This window comes from Dromiciops gliroides, chromosome 1 (genome assembly GCF_019393635.1).
Source record: "Dromiciops gliroides isolate mDroGli1 chromosome 1, mDroGli1.pri, whole genome shotgun sequence".
Classification (NCBI taxonomy): domain Eukaryota; kingdom Metazoa; phylum Chordata; class Mammalia; order Microbiotheria; family Microbiotheriidae; genus Dromiciops; species Dromiciops gliroides.
This window is the reverse complement of record NC_057861.1, coordinates 97,448,786-97,471,151: the sequence shown is the minus strand read 5'-3', so window position 1 is coordinate 97,471,151 and position 22,366 is coordinate 97,448,786. Positions and strand designations below refer to the sequence as shown.

At 40.2% G+C, this 22,366-nt stretch overlaps 1 protein-coding gene across 1 annotated transcript in view; it reads left to right on the top strand.

Annotated features, from left to right (window-relative positions):
* The window catches only part of TG (thyroglobulin), a 395,662-nt gene that overhangs the window by 104,349 nt on the left and 268,947 nt on the right, over positions 1-22,366 (top strand). Inside the window, 3 exon segments of the mRNA XM_043991635.1 lie at positions 8,505-8,621; positions 13,297-13,412; positions 15,726-15,834. Of these exon segments, the coding sequence (XP_043847570.1) occupies positions 8,505-8,621; positions 13,297-13,412; positions 15,726-15,834 (342 nt within the window).

Genomic DNA, 22,366 nt, shown 5'->3' with positions numbered 1-22,366 from the left:
CAATGTTGACCCCCTTCCTTTCTAAGTTGTTACTTTACCTAGTGGCAGTGGTTAGATTAATAACCTCGATTGGTAACTCTCTGAAAGATGCCTTTGAGGCCCCTTAGTATGTTATTCGTGTTTCCTTATTGCTAGGGAAACTCAGAGAGCCAGAGGAACTGGGTTCAAATCCTACCTCTCACACTTACTAGCTATGTGACTTTGGGCAAATCACTTAATCTTTCTGGTCATCAATTTCCTCGTCTGTGAAATGAACCTGTTGGATTAGATGATCCCTAATGTCTCTCCCAGGTCTAAATATAGGATGCCAGGATTCATAAAGTTTTAGAGCTCCAAGGGACCTTAGAAATCATCTGGCCCAAGTGTTCTTAGCTGGGGTCCAAAGGGTTCATGGATGGAATTCAAATGGTCCACAAACTTGGATGGAAAACACAATTACATTAATCTCTAGCTAAAATTGAGCTTTGGTTCCAATTAGTTAAAAACATGTTTCTATGGGTTCTATAGGCTTCTCCAGACTGCCAAAACTGTGTCCATGACACTCTTAAGAACCTCTGATCTAGTATAACCCCTTTACTTACAACTGAGGAAACAGGCTCAGAGGCAAGTAATGCAAGATCACGTGGCTGTTAGGGGAATAACTGGGATCAGAATCTATGTCTTCTGACTGCTAGTTCAGTGCTCTGTCCACTGTACCTCTTATCTCCTTTTTCCCCCCTTCATAGCTAGCAAAATATTCTGGGGAAAAGAAAACCCAGCCTTTGTCTTACATGAGTGAAATTAAAGTACTTTGGCCCATGTCTAACCCTAGATATAGACCTAGATATGGAGATATTGGAATACCCAGAGGCCAGGCTAAGATTAGTAGCAAAGTTAGAGAAGAAAGGGACCTCATTAATTAAATTAAATTAAAGTTGGGCATCAAGTCTATTAAAGAAGTAGGGTAAAACTCAGGTTGGGTGGTCTGGGATGTAGATACAAGTGTTCCTTTCCTACCTGTAGCATTTCTTTCTAATTTCACACTATAACATCTCCCTCCAATCCCTACATACATACTCCCAGGATAGAATGAGTTCTCTGGAAGGAGGAGCTCCAGGGAAAGGTATCTTCACTGGCAGTTAGTGAAGAGAATTTGCTTGCCGCCTCTGGTCACAGGCCTGTCACCCCACACAATGCTTTTGGATAATTGCCCTCCCAGATTCCAAATAGATGATAGGATAGTGTGTATAGGTGGCCCCGGCACAGCGAACTGTGCTCTCATTCAATGTCTGTGATTTAACTGACCCTTGATTTAGCTTATTATTATCAAGATTTTGGTTTAACTAATCAGTGGTGTCTTATATGGGTCTTGTACACTGAAGAATCACACAATCATCATCTGGCTTACACCTTGCTTAGGTTCAGACATTCCAGCAGCATCTGAGCCATAGGGGAAAGAATAGTTCAAGTCTATGCATTAGCTAAGGCATGTTATTGTGTTACAAGCACTGCCACATGGTACTTCTGAATGAGCCACTTCCCCTCATCTCAAACAACATAGCTACCCCACTTTCATCCTCCCCTTTATGTGCTGTCTTCCCCCATTAGAATTTAAGCTCCTTGTGGGCAGGAACTATCATTTTGGTTGTATTTATATTTTCAGTACTTAGCACAGTGCCTGGTACACAGTAAGCTCTTAAATGATTATTGATTTGTTGCCTAGGTGGCATGCTAACAGGCAGACAGATGGTGTAGTAGATGGAATGCTGGTCTTGGTGTCATAAAGACCTGAATTCGGGGACAGCTAGGTGGTGCAGTGAATAAAGCACTGGTCCTAGATTCAAGAGCACCTGGGTTCAAAACCGGCCTCTGACACTTGACACTTACTAGCTGTGTGACCCTGGGCAACTCACTTAACTCTAAGTGCCCTGAAGAAAAAAAAAAGAACTGAATTCAAATCCTGCCTCATACTTATTAGCTGTGTGACCATGAATAAGTCACTTACCCTATCTCTGCCTCAATTTCCCTACCTGTAAAATGAAGATAATAATAGCATCTCCCTCATTGGGTTGTTGTAAGGACCAAATGAGATCATCCATATTGTTTTGCAATCCTTAAAAAACTATGTAAAAGGGGGCAGCTAGGTGGTGCAGTGGATAAAGCACTGGCCTTGGATTCAGGAGGACCTGTGTTCAAATCCAGCCTCAGACACTTGACACTTAACTAGCTGGGGGCAGCTAGGTGGCGCGGTGGATAGAGCACCGGCCCTGGAGTCAGGAGTGCCTGGGTTCAAATCCGGCCTCAGACACTTAACACTTACTAGCTGTGTGACCTTGGGCAAGTCACTTAACCCCAATTGCCTCACTAAAAAAAAGAAAAAAAAGACACTTAACTAGCTGTGTGACCCTGGGCAAGTCACTTAACTCTCATTGCCCTGCAAAAACCCCCAAAAAACCATTTAAAGAAAGCTATGTAAAAGCTAGCAATTATTATTATAAGTAAAACTCTTTGCCAACTTTAAAGTACTAGAGAGATGCGAGGTATCACCATCATCCCCCCACAACCACCCTCTATATATCTCTATGTTTCCTTGGTTACAAAACACCTATTTCCTTTCTTGGAACAACGTAGCAACCAATGCCCAGAGCATGGAAAATCCAAATGACATTCTCAGTCTCACATTTCTTAAAGCAACCTCCCTGGTGCATCTTCAGGAGTTATATTGTGGATATGTGAAAGAGGAATGGGACTAGCTTATAAAAATAAATTCTCATCAGCCCCCTCCTTTCAGTCCTAGGGAGAGAAAATCACCACAAGTTAGAAATGAAACCCTTTTGGTCCAGCTTCCTCATTTGACAGATGAGCAGACTGTGACCCAGAGATGATGAGTGATTTACCTAGAGTGCACACAGCAAGTGAGTGGTAGATGGAGATGGGACTAAAACAGGTCACAGGGTAAGAGATAGAGCTAGAAGGGACCTCAGAAACCCTTAGTTTACAATGAGGATCTGATATCCTTGTACAGTTATCCCTTCCACATTGTGGCTTTCCCCATTGCAGTTTCACTATATTGTGGGTCAGCAAAATTAAATGGGAATTTGGGGAGTTTTGCAGAAGCTGTAGATGACACGTGAAGGCCAGCAGATGACACAAAAGCCTATGACCAAATACTTAATCCAAATTGTACAATAAGGTATTGTAAAAAAAAGTAAAAAGCAAAAAAAAAAAGATATTGTAAACATCCCACAAAAAGGGAAAATTTTAGACTTCTTCTCTGGTACAAAGGAAGGGCCAAAAATGTATGTGGATTTTTCCAGATTTGGGGGGAGGGGGGACTCTATGTCCCTAACTCCCAGGATGTAGAAGGCTTAACTATAGGTTAAAAGACCACCTATGGTCAAATAGTTAGTAATCATCAGAAATGAAATTTGAACCCAGGTCCTCTGAGTCCAGGAAACTGCTCTTTCTAGGTCTTGACTATTAGATCAGCGTTCTCTGTTATACCACCTAACCTGAACAAAAAAGCTCTGCATTTCAGCTATTTCTGTAAGGAGACTGGTTAGCTTGTCTCAATGTTCTTTCCAAGCAGAAATGACAGTTTTATCCCAAACACCTGCTGCCTCAAGGCTTTGACAACCAGAAACACATTTCCCATTATTGCCTGTTGTTTTGTTTTGAGAAGGCAAATGAGTATTTTAAAGATTGATGCATATCTTCTATCCTGTGGCTTCTTATGCAAATCTCCTGGGCTAAATTCTGTTCTCATTTCTGTATGGTGTATTTCCACTTTCATAGCCCAGGTCCTTTGTTCAGAAATTTATCTCCCTTCTCGTTTCTACTGCAAATGGGACTCATAGAATCAAAAATAGTAAAGAATAATAGATTGAGAACAGGAGATCATGTAGTCCAGGCATCAGCAAACTACTTTCGAGAGGCTAAATCTATCCACTGCCTGTTTTTGTACAGCCTAGTGAGCTAAGAATGGGTTATACATTCTAAAATAAAGTGTTATTTTGTTTTTAAGTTGTTTTAAAAAATCTTACCTTAGGGATCATACAAGAACAGATGCTTGGCAGGATTTGGCTCTTGGGCTGTAAGTTTGATGATTGCTGAATTCTAGTCCAACCCATAAGGCCCACTCATACTGGTTAAGTGACTTGCCCAAAGTCACACTAGGAAATGGAAAACAACATTTGAACCCAGATCCTCTTACTCCAATCCAGCCCTCTTTGGACTGTACCATACCGTGTCTCAGAGACAGTAGAGAATTCTGAATGTAGACCACAGGTTGTTAGAGCTAGAATGGCCCTTAGAACAGAGAATTTTAGAGCTGAAATGGACATGAGCGCATAAAATGTTACGACATAAAATTTTAGAGGACTGAAAGAGCTGGGGAAAGGACTCTAGATCTTTGAGTATTGTTGTTGTTGTTTGTCCCTTTGTTCTTGAGGAGTACCATGACATTAGGAGGTGATATCAAGACTTGCAGTGAATTGGATTTAAGTGAGACAGGACTGTGCAAAGTTACCTGCCTCACTCTTTCCTCCAGAGCCATCTTGGTCCAGTGGCAAGGATATACATCAAGAGATGGCCCCAAGGGGAGGTTAGGTGGCGCAGTAGATAGAGCACTGGACCTGGAGTCAGGAGTACCTGAGTTCAAATCTGGCCTCAGACACTTAACACTTACTAGCTGTGTGACCCTGGGCAAGTCACTTAACCCCAATTGCTTCACTTAAAAACAAAAAGAGATGTCCCCAGATGTTTAAGGCAATTGGGGTCACACAGCTACTAAGTGTCTAAGGTGAGATTTGAACTCAGGTCCTCCCAACTTCAGGGCCAGCACTCTATCCACTGTGCCATCTAGCTGCCCCTTGAATATTAGAACATAGCATATAGACTGCTGGAATATGCACGCTCATGGACAGAAAAGAATTTTCTTCATCAGGTCCAACTTCCCCCATGTGCATGGAGCTGAAGTCACAAAAATGTCACCTCTAGTAAAATAGACAAATAAAAAAGTGATCACCATCTGATTCATCCCTCTAGGCAGCATATGTGGCAGGAAGGAGCCTAGACTGGGAATGAGAAGACCTCTCTCCACTATCTACTAGCCATGTGACCTTGGGCAAGTTATCAACTTCTCTGAACCTCAATTTCCCCACCTGCATAATGGAGGATAATAATAATTGCCTGCCTCACCCAGTTGTAAGGGTCAAAAAGGACAGTGTGTATTGAAAGTGCTTTGTAAACTATAAGTTGTTGTTGGATCATTTTTCAGGCATGTCTGACTCTGTGACTCCATTTGGGATTTTCCTGGCAAAGATACTGGAGTAATTTGCCATTTCCTTCTCTAGATTATTTTACAGATGAGGAAACTGAGGCAAACAGAGTTAAGTGACTTGTCTCTGTTCACACAGCCAGTAAGTGTCTGAGGCCAGATCTGAACTCAAGAATATGAGTCTGACTCCAGTCCTGGCCCTCTATCCATCATACTACCTAGCTGCCCTTCATAAACTACAAATGTGAGCTGTTTGCCACCATTCCAACTACTACTTAAACCTCTCCATTTCTATACCTATTAAGCTATATAAAACATTGTCCTCATGATCACCTTTTAAGCATTCAGAGCAGGTCTTATTTTCTTCATTTTATATTTGAAGAAATTGAGATTAAGAGAGTTAAAGACTTGCCCAATCAATCAATCAATATTTATCAAGTGCCTGCTATTTGCCAGGTACTGTGCTAAACACTGGGTCATCTCCCTCTGGAGAGAAGATAATTTATCATTTTGTTTCTGATGCTTTCCAAGGAAAGAGATTTCACTTTACCTTAGCCTGATCTAGTGTTCCTTACAGGATATTTTCTGCTATCATTATTTAAATCTCCTCTAAAGCACTAAACATGGGTCCTATGTTTCCTTCTTTCTTTTTTTTTGGTGAGGCAATTAGGGTTAAGTGACTTGCCCAGGGTCACACAGCTAGTAAGTGTTAAGTGTCTAAGGCTGGATTTGAACTCAGGTCCTCCTGACTCCAGGTCTGGTGCTCCATCCACTGCACCACCTAGCTGCCCCACCTATGTTTCTTATCATTAGCCTTCATACTCATTCATTCATTCATTCAAAAAGCATTTAAGTACCTATTAGGCACTGTACTAGATACACAGACAAAAATGAAATAGTCCCTGTACTCAAACTATTTATATTCCTTTGTTGGGGGAGGAGGTGCACAAAAAGAGAAGTGAATACAAAATTTAGTCTAAATAAATACAAGGTAATTTCTGATATGGGGTTGGGAAGGGCACTAGCAGCTAGGAGAGATCAAAATAAGCCTCATCAGGACAGCTGGGTGATGCAGTGGATAAAGCATCAGCCCTGGATTCAGGAGGACCTGAGTTCAAATTCAGCCTCAGACAAAACACTTACTAGCTGTGTGACCCTGGGCAAGTCACTTAACCCTCATTGTCTCCCCCCCCCCAAAAAAAAAATAAGTCTCATGGAGGAGGCAACATCTTGCTGCAGTCAGGGAGCCCCATTTCAGTCTCCTTGTTAAAGGCCCTGCTGTGTACTACTTCAATTGCACTCTTGGTTTCCTCCGACTCATTCTAAAATCTCTTTGTTCCCAGGGGGAATCAAAGACCTCCGAGACACATAGACATGTGTGCCTCAGGATATTCTCTAAGGCTAACATGATGAGAGTTGACACTGAAAAACCTTCTGGTTCTGTCCCAAGATACACATAAATACAATTAAGGCTGCAGAAATTCAACAGATGGAAGATTAAACTGACAGAATTTGCATGCCAGAAGACTAATTTGACATACTGTACAGTCCCTGATGATTTTCTTTAAAGATTTTTCTTCTCTGGACCTATAGGATTATTAACTCACACTCATGTCGAGCTAAAGGTCCTCATCGGATGCCTCATTGTGGTGTGGAGGTGACCTTAGGTTCTCAAAGGCTAAGGCAGTGGATGCAAGGCAGTTCCTACCAAGCTGATAAGGACTTCAAGGGCAGGCTCAGGGAGAGTCTGTATATCTGTTGTCTAAGGATTAACCTTACCAAATTCAGTGAGTCTCATAATCAGACTGGGTACAAGGTGATGGATTTTTTGGTAATGGCATCTCTCTAAGGACCATCTACTAAGGTAATCAATGTCAGTGGAGGAAATAACCACACTGATCTCACACTGATACCTTCAAATATGAAATAGTATGGAGTGTGTGTGTGTGTGTGTGTGTGTGTGTGTGTGTACGTGCATGTGCGTGCAACCAAATGCATGCATGTGCATACTCCTAGGGTTGCTGTGAGGGAACTCCATAAATGGCATTTATCATTCATATTCTTTTTTGGTCATAACAATAACACTATAAAGCACCCAGGGAAAGGATTATTATTCCTATTTTATACTTAAGGAAATTGTGGTCCAGGAAATTCCAGGAGGACAGAATTTGTGTTGTTTAAAATCTAATTGTGGATTCTAATCAGCCCCCCCCCCCCAATTTTGGGTGGGCAACTGGCTAAAATCACTGATAAATTCAGCAAGAGTTTAGACTTTTAAGGATTTATTAAAATATATTATGTTAGTGAAGAGAGAGGTTGAGAACAGATTCCTTATAGCATGGAAATCCTAGCTTGGATCTATTCAGTATAGCCAGAGAGAAAGAAACCTTCCTTTCCTAGCAGCCCACATGAAATCCCTCACCATGCCCAAAGTCCTGGACAACCAGGGGGACCCTCCTTTTTCTCCCCCTCTGCTGCCACAACGGTTCCTCCAGGAAAAAAAAAAAAGCTGCTTCAGCCCTCGAGCCTCTACTTCCTAATTCCTGTCTCCCTCCCAGAAAGGGGAGGTCCTTCAAACTGATTGTTTGATAGTGGTATCTTGCTGATATCAGTAGTACACAGCCTCTGAGAACAACACATCACGCAGGGCCAGCCAGGTGTGGTTGCCATCCAATCACCCTTAAGTAGGTACTTAGTCAGTTTCTCAGTCTCACCCAATTCAAACAATTCTAAATCAATCCTCAGGTGGGACCCCTGGGCATCTGCTAAATCCCATTTTTTTTTTTTTTGGATCTAAGTTCAAGTTGTACCTGAGCATGAATTTCATCCAAAACTTCCCCAGCAAGGAGTCTTCCAACCTCTTATCGAAAAGCTCCAGTGATTAACTCCCTACTCTGGGAAGCAACCTATTCATCTGACTAGTTAAGTGGTTTCTCCAAGGTCTTAACTCTGATAAGTAAGAGGCATATCATCCAGGACTTTTGACTTCCAAGTCCAGCATTTTTCCCATACAACCTCCCTGCCTCTCCCCTTTATGTGTGGCTGGTAAAACTGATCTACTTAATGCCTAGGAGTACATACAACTAGAGATACTTGCACAAAAGTATCTATGTCCCTAATATAGGGGTCTGAGGTGGGAAGGGTGATGGGTAGTATTAGCTCCTTTCTGACCTAATATCCAAATTAACCCCTTGATAGAACATTTACCTACTTCACATGAAACCTCAATAGTCTGTTTTACTTTTAGTGCTCCAGAAGTTCGAGCGAGCCCCAGAATCTAAAGTTATCTTCAATGCCAACAATGCCGTGGTGGTTCAATCTAAAATGGTGAAAGGAGAATTTCCACTGATGCAGTGCCTCTCAGGTAAGAGAAATGTTGTCCCTGAAGGGAGATAATGGTGAGGAGCAGAGCATGAGGATTATCTTGCACTTTCCACACCAAAATATTAGCGACCCAGTTACTATTTTTGTAGCTTTGAAGAATGTATATGTCATTAGACCTCAGCCCCTACTACATAGAAGCCTATGATCCTCCTGGTCCTGGTACTAAGGGGTGGTTGGAGAGATAAGAAATAAGACTCTATAATAGGGATTTTTAACCTGGGGCTCACAGACTTCAAGAGGTCCATTGATAATTTCAGGGATCCCACAAACTTAGATGAGAAAAAAATGCATCTTTATTTTCACTAACTTCTAACTAAAATTTAGTTCTTCCTTCAACTATTAAAAACATTTTTGGTAAAGAGGTCCAGGGGATTTACAAGATTGCCCAAAGGGTTCATGGTAAAAAAACATAAAGATTAAAAAACTTGCTCTATAGAATTTATCAGGAAGCTATGCTGTATTGGGGAAAGACCTAGATGTGGGTTCAGAGGTCACAGACTTTAATCCTGGTTTTGTTACTCATTACTTCTGCTAAGGAGAAAGATCTTTGGATTAGAAATGGTTGCATAAAAATAGCCATTTGGGAGGTGTTAGGATAAATATGGAGAAAACAGGTAAACACCTAGCATCATACAGATGAACTCTGTCCCAAGGTACTAAAAGAATTGGTAGGTGTGTTTCCTAAGTCACTTCTTGTGATCTTTGAAAGACTGGAGAATGGAAGAGGCACTTCAGGTTTAGGAAAAGGGTGAACATTGTCACCATTTTCAAAAAAAAGGGAAAGAAAATGGAATCTGCAGATAATAGGATCATGAGGTCTATTTGGATTCTTGGGAAAATGCTAGATTTAATTATAAAAGGGATAGTTATTGAAAACAAAGCAGTGATCGCAAAGAGCCAAAATGGCTCCATCAAGAACACATTAATGCTAGACTAACTCCAATTTCTTTTTGATAAGATTACTATAGATATATCATAGATAGATCAGCAGAATGCTATAGATCTAGAATTTAGAGAGTAATTTGAGAAAAATCTCTAAGGCTATACATGAGGAAAAGGAAGAGAGAGGGGAACCCGACAGTAGTATAAATTGATTCAGAACTGGTTGAATGGCTAGATTCAAAGAAGAACCCCTTTATGCTTTGAGTTCCACTAGAAGGATGTCCCTAGTTGACTTTTCCAGAGAATTTGTACTTTGTCCTATACTGTTCAACATTCTTATAAACTTCTTTTTATCATAAAAGTATTTTATTACTTTCCAGTTACATTTAAAGATAGTTTTCAACATTTGTTTTTAATTCCAAACTTTTCTCCCTTCTTCCCTTCCCTTCCCTCCCCCTCCCCATTCTTAAAAAAGTTCTTGGGTCAAGGTAAAGATGGAATCTTTATCAATTCTGTAGATGACATGGAGCTTATGAGATCCAGCCCAACATTCTAGTCTAGTCTAGTCTAGTCTAGTCCAGTCCAAAATCTTGTTAAATCCTATCATTTAATGTGTTTGCGATCCCTCCTAGCTTCAGAAAGTCTTTTTGAACTCTGGAATTCTCTGATTCAGGTATCCTATCATTGTTTAGATAACAAAATTGAGTCAGAGAAGAGATGAAACTTAACCCAAGGTCACATAGCTAGTAACTAGAACTGGGCTCAAGTCTCCTGACTCTTAATAGTTTTTCTTCCAGAATGTCACATTCCCTCACATATCAATGAGGAGTGATTAAATAAAAAAACCAGTCAAACCAACAGATGTTATGATATATGCAAATACTGAAGGGTCCATTCTCTTGCAGATATAGTTAAGAAACAAGGTGTGTGTGGGAAGAGGAGTGGGGTATGGAGTTGGAGGCAAGTTGGCAATAACCTTGTATCTACCTGGTGGGAAGCACTTTTCTTGGGTTAGACTTTTAAAACAGCCTGATGTTCCATTGTGCCAAGTCTTGGATGTTTATACTCAGGAAAAGGAAAATCACTAAAAGTGAAATACTTGGATCTTCTCAGAATAAAATCTGTCAATTTAATTTGATTTAAGTTTGGTGTTGTAATTGTTCCTGGGAATTTGGTGGGCTTTAGAACCCAGTATGTGAGATCAAATATCTATATGTGCATGCTAAATTTAATTAAAAATCACTTAAAAACTATAAAAAACATGGCCATTTGAAAGATGAAATTGGCTACTATTTTGTTTAGAGCTAACAGAGAACAATGCATTGATGCATTTCTTGATAGAATTATGGGCATTTCACCTATTATAATTCATTGTCTTCAAAAATTAAAGTAAAGCAAACAGACAAACTGACAGTGATAAAATACTGGGTGCAGTACCACTGTCTTTTGTTGAAACTGGAATTTCACAGACTCCTCATAGAATATGGAATGTCAGATTTGGAAGGGGTGAAAAGTATCAAATATTAGAACAAAGTTTCTTTAGTTGTAAGAGTCCTTAAAGGCCACTTGGTACAACTGTCATTTTATAGAAAACAAAACTAAGGCCCCAGAAGTCAAACAACTTGTTCATGGTCACAAGTACATCAGTAGCAGACAGAAAGGTACAAACCAGACCTCCTAATGACCAGTTCACTCTTCTTTCCACCATCTCATGTTGATGCTTCCCAAATTATAACAAGGCAGAATTCAACCTAAGGAATAAGAACCTAACCGAGTCACCAAAATACAAGTGTAAATTGGATGGTGTGTAACTCTGGGCAAGTGCTTGATTCCTCTCTGGACCTCAGTTTTCTTATCTTTAAAATGGGGGGCTTGGATTCCATGGCTTCCAAGGTTTCTTCCAGCTCCAGATCTATTGACCTATGATTTTATGCTCATGCCATATGAGGACCATTTGAAGAATCTGAGGATCTTTAGCTTAGAAAAGAGAAGACAGGGGGCAGCTAGGTGGCACAGTGGATAGAGCACTGGCCCTGGATTCAGGAGGACCTGAGTTCAAATCTGCCCTCAGACACTTGACACTTACTAGCTGGGTGACCCTGGGCAAGTCATTTAACCCTTATTTCCCCACAAAAAAAACAAACAAACAAACAAACAAAAACAAAAAAAGGGGGGGAAAGAGGAGACAAAGCAAGACATAATAGCTGCCTCCAAGTATTTGAAGGACCGCTGCTGCTGCTGCTGCTACTACTACTATTACCACCACCACCACAACAACTACTACTGCTACTACCATTACTACTACTGCTGCTGCCACTGCTACTACTACTACTATCACCACCACCACCACCACCACCACCACTACTATCATTACTACTACTGCTGCTACTGCTACTGCTTCTGTTGCTGTTATTATTACTACTACTGTTACTACTAGTAGTATTACTATGACTACTATTTGTACTATTACTATGATTTCTATTGCTATTAATACTAATAGCACTAGTATTACTACTACCATTAATACTACTGCTGCTACTACTATTACTACTAGTAGTATTATTGCTATTAGTAGTAGTTTACTACTACTGATACTACTAGTAGAATTACTACTACTGTTGCTGCTGTTATTGCTACTATTACTATTACTACCATTTCTACTACTAGTAGTATTACTATGAGTATTATTTATATTATTACTAGAATTACTTTTAAGACTACAACTGTGATGTTTAAAATCTGGTGCTTCAGCACCAGTCTTTGGGCATTAATCGTTTATTAAAGCATAGAAGTATTCACAAGGAGTTCAGAAAGTTAAGAAAAAGCCTATCTTGCATAGAGTTCCAGCCTGGTTGGGTTCTTCCTCCAGTCCTCCTCCATGAGCCTGCTTTAATCAGGAACTCTTTAGCAAACTGATTGTGGAAGCTTTTTATAGGTCTGGAACAGAGGCGGTCCTTACACACTGCTTCAAGCTGATTGGTTGGCATCCTCCAAATCCATTGGTTCTGAAGGTGTTCTCAAGGTGTGATTACAATCCAGTTAACTTGAAGTAGGCTAATCAGCAGTTAATCACTCTCACTTGATTTCAATCAGTCTAGATTAATCTCCAGGTGGGTCTTTGAGTATCTGCTAAATCTCATTATTTCATCACACTACTAATAGTACTAGCATAACTACTACTGCCATTAATGCTACTATTTCTGCTACCACTATTAGTATTACTACTGCTATCACTATTACTACTAGTAGTGTTACTACTACTAGTAGTAGTTTATTAGTAGTAGTATTACTATTACTGTTGCTGCTGTTATTATTACCACTACTATTACTACTTCTGCTATTTCTACTACTACTACTACTACTACCACCACCACCACCACCACCACTACTACCCGTTTGACTACAAAATTCAGAAAGAATCCATTCTCCTTCTAGTCCTGTGTCTTAGAGATGGTATACAGATCTTTGTGAAGACCCAGACAGGCAAGACCATTTTCCTGGAGGTAGGTAGAGCCCAGTGACACTATTGAGAATGTAAAGGCCAAAATCCAAGATGAAGAGGGCATCCCTCCTGACCAGCAGAGGCTCATCTTTGTGAGATTGTGGGCAGATCAATCATTTGTCTTCCATTTCCTTACCTGTGAAATGGGGAGAATACCTGTCCCACCTGCCTCATGGGGTGGCAGTGAGGATCAAATACGATCAATGTATTTTGTGACCATAAATCAATATCATAAATGAGAATTTCTTCTTTTTCCCCCTGGTGTTTCTAGAATGTTCTATTGATGAAGCTTGTAGCTTCCTCACAGTGGCTGGGGCCGGATCTGATGCTGTATGTGATTTCTACGCTGGCACAGATGTCAACATTGATTGTGTAGCATCCAGTCAGGTCAGTGGAGTCAGTTACTTTGCAGCCCCACACTGATTCTCACGGGCTTCTTTGTCTATAACTCATGGTACTTGCTGTATTTGGAGATGTTGCTTTGACCTGGTAAGAAAATAAGACTGCCAGACCTAACCCTAAACCAGAAATTACTATGTGAACTGAGCCTGCTTATAGAAACCCATCCATTGACTGAATTTCTTGGGAGCACCACAAATAGCAAGTTAGTTTATAATGTATTTTTGGCACCGACTGTGTGCTGTGTCCTTGTCCACTACTATTTGGTAGGTGGCAGAGAATAGGATTAGCCTCTAACACAGGTAAAGGAGGTAGCTTAGATAGACAGAGAGAGAGAGACATAGATAGAGAGATAGATATAGAGATCTATCTATATAGAGGGAAATAAAATAAAATATGTTAATATAACTGTATAATTATTATATAATTAGCTAATATAAAATAATTTTATTAATAGTATTACTATTACTGTTGCTGTTGCTACTGTTGCTGACTGTATATTGTATTTAGTTTATTAATACAGCATATAGTTATATAATCTATATTACAAATAAGAATATATTGTATATATTAATATAGAATATCATTACCACATAATATGTACCATATAAATATATATTACCAGGTATACAATATTTGTGTATATAATTTATATATATTATATATATGTATGTGTGTGTATATACACATGATTCTAGTTGGTTGTGTTATGTATATATAACCATCTAGAATAATTATACTCATAAACTCCACTGAGGGTGATTTTGGGGGGTGGATTAAATATATGTTATTGTAACATAGTATCATAGATTTAGTCACATAGAAAAGCCCCCAAATATTTCCCCAACCAGCATGTATAATATCAGAAGTTCTCATTACTAGAGATTTACTCCTTTGCATTTAGATAGGTGCTTCCAAGAGGCCCCTGTTAAAACAGCACAGATGGGGGGCAGCTAGGTGGTGCAGTGGATAAAGTACCGGCCCTGGATTCAGGAGGACCTGAGTTCAAATCTGACCTCAGACACTTGACACTTACTATCTGTGTGACCCTGGGCAAGTCACTTAACCCTCATTGCCCCAGAAAAATTTAAACAACAACAACAACAACAACAACAACAAGCACAGATGTTTAAAGTTTTAAATTTATTATTCATCAATGAAAATAAGAAACAATATTTTTTCAAGGCCATACCTTTGTACTCCCTATGACCCATGTCTTGAATATGCTCCCTCTCTCCTTTTTCTCTTGCATCAAGGCTCAGCTCAAATTCCACCTCCTACAGGAAGCCTTCCTGGATTTCCTCTCTTCACCAGAGTTGCATTGTATAATTTATCTATACTTATATACACATATATAAATATATCTATATATATATGTCTGTATACATGTGTATATTGAGTAGTATGTATGTATGTGTATGTATTTTTAAATGTGTAGATCGGTAGAGTGTTGAATTTGTAGGCGGGAAGACTAGAGTTCAAATTTTACCTTCAGACACTTATTTGCTGTGTGATCCTGGGAAACTGCTTAATTTCTCAGTCTCAATTTCTCTCCTGTAAATTCCACCTGCTACACTGGGTTGTTATGAAGAAAGATAATATAGGTCAAGTATTTTGCAAAGCTTAAAGTATTATTAACCACTCAGGTCCCTTTCAACTCTGAAGTTCTGCTATTAGCACCTGCTTTGCGATAGACACTAGAGAAACAAAAACAAGAGCCAGCATTTATATAGGCTCTCTATCCACTGTGCCACTTGGCAGCCTCTTAGGATGCCTGCCCTCAGGGACCTTACATACTATTGGGGAAACTCTATTTATATTTCCAGGGATGTTCTTTAGCCAACTCATACAGCTCAGGAGAGCCAATTATTAAATTTTCAATGTCAGCACTTGTACAGCAGAAATTGGCAAATGCTACAAATCAGGGCTTGATTTATTGTTTTTTTGATTTCTAGACTGAATAAAGTGATGGGGAAAATGTTAACAATGTAGAAGATTAAACTTATAGTGTGTCATGTATAAATTTTTTTTCAGAGAAATGGTCTGTCAAACATTTACAACATACCCCAATCTATATCTGTATTTATAGCTAAATCTGTATCTGTAACTATATCCATATCTATATCATATCTGTATGTATATACATATCTTTATATATACATACCACAATTTGGAAAGGACCTCTGTGTATACATGTATGTATGTATGTATGTATGTATGTATGTATGTATGTATGTATGTATATACACAGCCACATATACATGCTAGAGGACCAAACACTGAGATGCTTTCTTCCCCCAGGAACAAGATGCCCTGGGAAACACTGCTGCAACCAGCTTTGGACATCTGAACTGTCTTCTTAAAGTGAAAAATGATGATAACGCTTCTGTGACTGTATATTTGAAAAAAGGTATGTTTACAAAGGGCTGCCTTGGTGCTTCAGCAGCTCATTCACCTTCTTGGTACTAGGATTTCTTTAGAGAAACTCTTAATTGGGACTGAGTTTGGTTATGTTGTATTTCTGAAGAGAGTGGTTTTATGTAAGAGTCAGAGGGATGCAGGGGAGAGGTGGGTCTCCTATGTCTTAAATAGATATTGACTGGGGCTGCAGGGGATAGATACAGAGTGATGTAATACATAGTGCCTGACCTTGAGCCATTGTCCACTGGTTAAAGCTCTTGCATTGGAGTCAGGAAGACCTGAGTTCAAATCTTATTTTGAAGACTTACTAAGCTGTGTGACCCTGGATAAGTTATTTAACTTTTCTGAGCCTCAGTTTCCTATCTGTAAAGTTGGACTCAGTGGATTTTAAAGCTCATTTTCAGCTCTGGATCAAGGATCCTATGGCTTGGGTTTGGTCATCCCTTTGAAATTTACCTTCCAGGAAAAAAGGTTTGTCACAATTGAAATTTAATAAAAGGGTAGACTGTGGCAAGTTTCTCTGAGCAAGATCTCATTTATTAACAGGGACATGCTACCTGATAATAAAAGCTCAATGGTTTGCCTGAATTTATGCCAATGACCTGAACAAAAGGACAGCTCCCCTTTCATAGGTTTGGGCGGGGGGAGTACAGAACATGGGATTGGGAACAACATGAGGTGAAGGGAACAACATGATTGGTTGGAAGTTTAGCAATGAGGGGCTAGCATCAGCCCCCTACTTCCCCCTAGGATTGTGTAGTGTTCATAATTTGAGAGCAACTGCAAGGTTTAGAGATAATAGACCAGACTTTTTGGACAGCAAGCCAGACACCCTTAAAGGATAGCTTGGTGGTGTAAAGATCTAAGACTCAATTCCCTTGTGTTCACACACATCCAAGGTTTAAGCTGAATTCCTTGAGGTGAGAATAGAACAGTGATTATCAGGAGAGCTGGATTTTTTAAACTTAACCCATTACCTTCTGGATCTCTGATCTAAGTTCAGAGACAAAGAACCACAACTTAGGCAGTTACATGACAAAATCAATTAATTGTAAACAGAATTAATAAGGAAATGATACAGGATCGATTAAATCTCAGTTTGAATGATCATTTCTTAGGACTTTGGTAGTGGGGGTTCTCTTTTAACCTTTGAGATTCCTTCCAACTCTGAAATTGTGGGATTCTGTGAGACCTTAGGGAACCTCTGAGCTTCCATTTCTTGACTTTGCAAAGGGTACTGTTAGTACTTATTAACACTTGAACTCACAGGTGTATGAAGAATGTTGTAAGTCATAATGAAGTCTAGAAATGGGCATGATGACTTGCTTTAGCTACCTCATTGGAGGTAGCCTCCTCATTGGAGGATCCCATCTGAGGATAAAAGGAGAAAATCAGTGTGAATGTAAACTCCTTGAGGGCAACGCCTGTCTTCCTCTTTGTATCATATCCCCAGTGCTTAGTACAGTGGCTGCTAAGTGGTGTAGTGGATAAAGTTCTGGGCCTGGACTCAGGAAGACAACTTCCTGAGTTAAAATCTGAACACAAACTCTTACCAGTTGTGTGACCCTGGGCAAGTCACTTAATTTCTGTCGGCCTTAGTTTCTTCAATTGTACAATGGGGATAATAGCATCTATCTCCCAGGGATGTTGCTATGTCTAAGGTAGCCCAAAAGTTCAGGGAAAGAACATCAGGGCTGATAAACTTCATTGGAGGGATGCTCACCATCTCTGGGACTGTGGTATCAGCATCCTAGCAAACCATGCTATTGTCCAGCATCTCATTGGGTTGGAGAACCATAAAGCTAGGAGACTAAAGTCCTATCGACCTCTCTATGTCAATTCATCATGGTCTCTGTCTCTAGGTAGGACCCTTCATGACTCTCAAAGACAGACCCCATCTTTCAATTTAACTCATACTAGGAATACAAAAAATAATGGAAATGCCATTTACCATTTTTTGACTCGAGTCATCTTTGTGTGTCTCTGTTTCTTTATAAGATAAAAAGACTGGAAAATGACTGTTAATTAATATTGCTTCAAAGCTTTGGGTTTTTTCAGTAGCAATATGTGGCTTTGAGAGTCAAACTATAAGAAAAACTGAGAGCCAAAGTGTCGATGCTCTTGAATTGTGGTACTGGAAAAAGACTTGAGAGTCCCCTTAGACAGCAAGGAGGTCAAATCAGTCAATACTTGAAAGAAATGAATTCAGGCTATTCACTGGAAGGTCAAATACTAAAGCTGAAGCTTAAATACTTTGGCCACATAATGAGAAGACAGAGTCATTGGGAAACACCCTCATGTTGGGAAAGTGTGAAGGCAAAAGGAGAAGTGATAGCAAAGGATGGGATGGTATCATGGAAGCAGGGAACATGAGCTTGAGCAGACTTTGGGAGATAATGGAGGATAGAAGACCCTTGTGTGCGATGGTCCATGGGATCATGAAAAGTCAGACACGACTGAATGACTGAAAAATAATAACATTCTAAATTCTGTTAGTCTTTCTATTATTTCCCACATCAGACGAAGCTCCTACAGGAGTTGGGAACAGATGCTAGCAAAGTAAGTAATGAGCTTACCGTGTCCCAAAGGCCTGTGCCTTCGCCTGACCAGTACTACCATTTTGGGCTAATATCAAGGATTGCATTTTATGAATTTTCTATTTTTATTTTCATTTTTCTAATGCTTCAGGTAGGGGTCAGATGAGATAACCTCTGAGGTCCTTTCCAACTCTGTTATTTTCTCTTCCATGTCAGTTCCATCTGTTGCCTGGCTACTTGATTCCGCCTTGGCAGAGGGTATACTAGGGAGTGGGCACCATGTAATTGGACTTTCAAATTGCTCATTTCTAAGATTGAATGCCATGGTAACAAGAAGTATCCAGCTGTTGCCTGAGTATTTTTATGCTGATTATTTTTACTGATGGATTTTTTTTTAAGAAAAGCATTTATAAGCACAAGAGTAAATATGTTACTTTCTTAGGAGGAAAAAAAAGCTCTTTAAAAATACAGCTTGGCCTTTGCTCTTGATTTCAGAAATGCAATTTTATTTTACTAAGATCTTTTTTGGTTGTTATCGTTAGTTAGGGGAACATAGGTTTAGAGCCGAAAGGGACCTAAGAGATCATGGCATGTAACCCCCCCCTCAGTCTGCAGATGAAGAAAGTGAGGCCTCAAAAGACTGTGGATACCCTGAGGTCATAGAAGGAAAGGAAGTATGTCTGTCCAATGTGTACCATTTTAGGAACAATGGCAAGAGCAGTCAATCTCCTTTCCTTTCTCAAAATTAAATAAAGATGCTAATCTCTTCTGAGCAAAATATATGACATTTGTTGCTTTTCATTCACCTCCTTGAGGCAAGTGCCCATTGATGGTCTTAGAATGTGGGCCTAGAGAAGTGAGATGGGCCAAGGAATAATCCTTGAGCCAGGCTGCCTTGGTACTGAAAGGGCAAAAGGAGATGCCTTGGTCCAGCACTATACATAAAGCAGGTGCTTAAGCATCATTGAATATGAATTAGGTGCACACATAGCCCTCCATTGCTCCCCATCACTAACCATATGATGAGGGTAGCTTCAAGGGAAAGCAAATGTCTGCAATTTCATGGGGTATATCTAGGAGCATTTAAGTGGTAACCCCAATATTAGCTGGTATTTTGGGAGACTGGGCTGGGAGCAGTGATGGGGGGTAGCATGAAACAAGGATCAGAGATTGTGGTCAGAGTGGTTCTGCTTGTGTGTGTGTGTGTGTGTGTGTGTGTGTGTGTGTGTGTGTGTGGTTAATAATGGATAGGATAAGGAAGGGTAAGTAAGAGTGCCGAGATTCAGCAATGCAGTAGTGTTTCTAAGACTTGGCAGCAGAGGAGAGGTAATCACCCTAAGGTGATTGTGAATGGATGGAGCTGAAGCCTGGGAAGCTGGGGTGCATTAAGGAAATGATCAGATGCATATCAGGGAGTGTAAGGGTAGGATGGGGACTTGGTCGTTAGCAGCCGCTTTCACCCAACACTGCTTATTACCATTATGGTATGAGCTATGATGAAAATCTATAAAATCGCATTCTGTCATAGAAATATTTCTGGGTCATTAGCTAATGCTCCTCCCTGGTTTCTGTTTCTGATGGCCATTGTGATAGGGGTGGGAGAATAAGGTGATTAGGACACGGGCATCATGACATTCTAGCACTAAATTACAGGGTGTTAGCCAACTCTATAGTAGGTGGCAAGACTGACCTCATGTTTATGAGGAATAGTAGAATTTGTGGGATTTTAAAAGGCTTTTCCTGTCCCCCCCCCACTCTTCAATCTCTCCTACTGACCAGTCAGCCTTAAATCCCACCATTAGGGCTGGGTGGCAAAATGGATAATGTGCTGGCCCTGTAATCAAGAAGATCTGAGTCCAAAACCTGCCTCAGACATGCCTGGGCTAAGGCATCTCCTTTTGACTTCACTGAGCCTCAGATTCCTCATTTGTAAAATGGGTATAAGAAGAGCACCCACCTTCCTGGACTGTTTGAGAATCAGATGAGACAATATTTAAAATCTGCTTTGCAAACCTAATAGTATAATAACATGACTGGCACATTGAAGTTTGAAAATCATTTTTCTCACAACTTTACTAGTTGTGTGACCCCGGGCAAGTCACTTAACCCTGTTTGCCTCAATTTCTTCATCTGGAAATTGAGCTGAAGAAATGGAAAACTATTTCAGTACCCAAATGGGGTCACAAGGAGTCAGGCAGGAGTGAACAAAACCAACCAGAGCTAACAGTATTATTATGTTCCTTTTGCATATGAGGAAATCGGGGTGGGGGGGGGTGAGAGTAGTGAAATCACTTACTAAAGATCACAAGGTGATGTTGGGCCTTGACTCCATCATCTAATCAACAAGAACTTAGTGGACATAGCACATAGGCTATGTGCTGCGAACTGTCCAAAGACAAAAACGAAAATCTCTGATCTTGAGAGGGAGATAACATGTACATATTATAAGTATCTGGAAAAAAATGTAAAATAAACAGGAGGAAATTTAGGGAGCATAAGGAAATTAGAGTTTATAGGGAGCAGGAAATGTTTTGAGTAGAAAGTTGTGCATGAGTAGAATCTTGTATAGAATAAGAGATTCTCTGAGGCAGAGATAAGGAGGGGCAGACATTTCAAACTGGAACCAATATCTCCCAATTCTAAGTCCAGTGCTGTCCCCAAGTCAAGTCTAGTCAACAAGCATTTATGTACCTACTATATGTTGGAGACTGTGCTAAGGAATTGGGGATATGAAGAAATGCAAAAAGAATGCTACACCGAATCCCTCATGGATTGTTAGTGCTAGAAAAGACCTCAAAGATGTATTTGTATCTTGTCACCTCACCCTCCCAATACCTGACACATAGTGGACTCCTCCTAAATGCTTAATGAGTGATCAATTTTCTAGTGAAATCCTCTAAGAGACATTGGAGATTCCAAGAAGTCACTTGCTGCAATTAGCATGGCTGGTTAATATCCCTGTTGGACTAGAGCCAGGTTTCCTAACCCCCATTTTAGTACTCTCTTTAATACTAGGTTAGATTTATGTTCTCTTTGGAATTCTGTTTGTCCTTCAGAGAATTAACCCATCAAGGGTTCAGGCATCCAGTCTTAACTTGATTCATTTTATCAGATTGCTTTCTTCCTCATGAGTATAGCTAGCTGAGATCACCCCACTAAAGAATGGAGAGTGCTGTTCAGAGGAGGGTATTTTGGGACCATAACTTTTCTAGGAAAAGGGGACAGGGTGAGGTAGGTGGAAGTATGGGCTAAGTGAGACAATACATTGTGGGACAGCATAAATGCAATAGATGGCCAGGGTGAGAGAGGAGACGCAAAAAAAGGAGGTAGGAGGTGCTTCAAAGAAACATTATTATTGTATGATTTTACCCAAGGTAAACTCTAACATTCCTTTTCTGTCTCCTTCAATGCCCACTCTTCCACTCTCCACTATTTAATTAAATGTTCCCCCAAGATTCTGTTTTGGGCATGCTATGCTCTGTTTTCATGAGGTCATCTTCAATTATCACCTCTGGACAGGTGACTCCCACAAATAGAGCTGCACCCTTGACTTCTCTCCAGAGCCCCAGTCTCATGTTGCCTCAGATACTTACTAGCTGTGAGACCATGGGCAAGTCACTCAACCCTGTTTGTCTCAGTTTCCTCATCTGTAAAATGAGCTGGAGAAGGAAATGGCAAACAACTGCAGCATCTTTGCCAAGAAAAGCCCAAATGGGATCAAGAATAGTCAAGAGTCTGATATGACTGAAAGGACTAAGCAACAATAGACCAAATACTCTTTTATTTTATAAACCAAACCCAAACACACAAGGCTGTGCCTTGGAACAGTCAGCTGTAAGGTGATTCTTTTATCTCCTTCCTGGAAGGAGAAGCCTTTAAAAACCAGGCTCAGGAGCCAGCCTGAGGGAACATTTGGGCAGAACTGACTAGGGCAGAGGAATTTGAAGAGGATTCTCATGTTCTTCCCAGTTTGTATAAATGGGA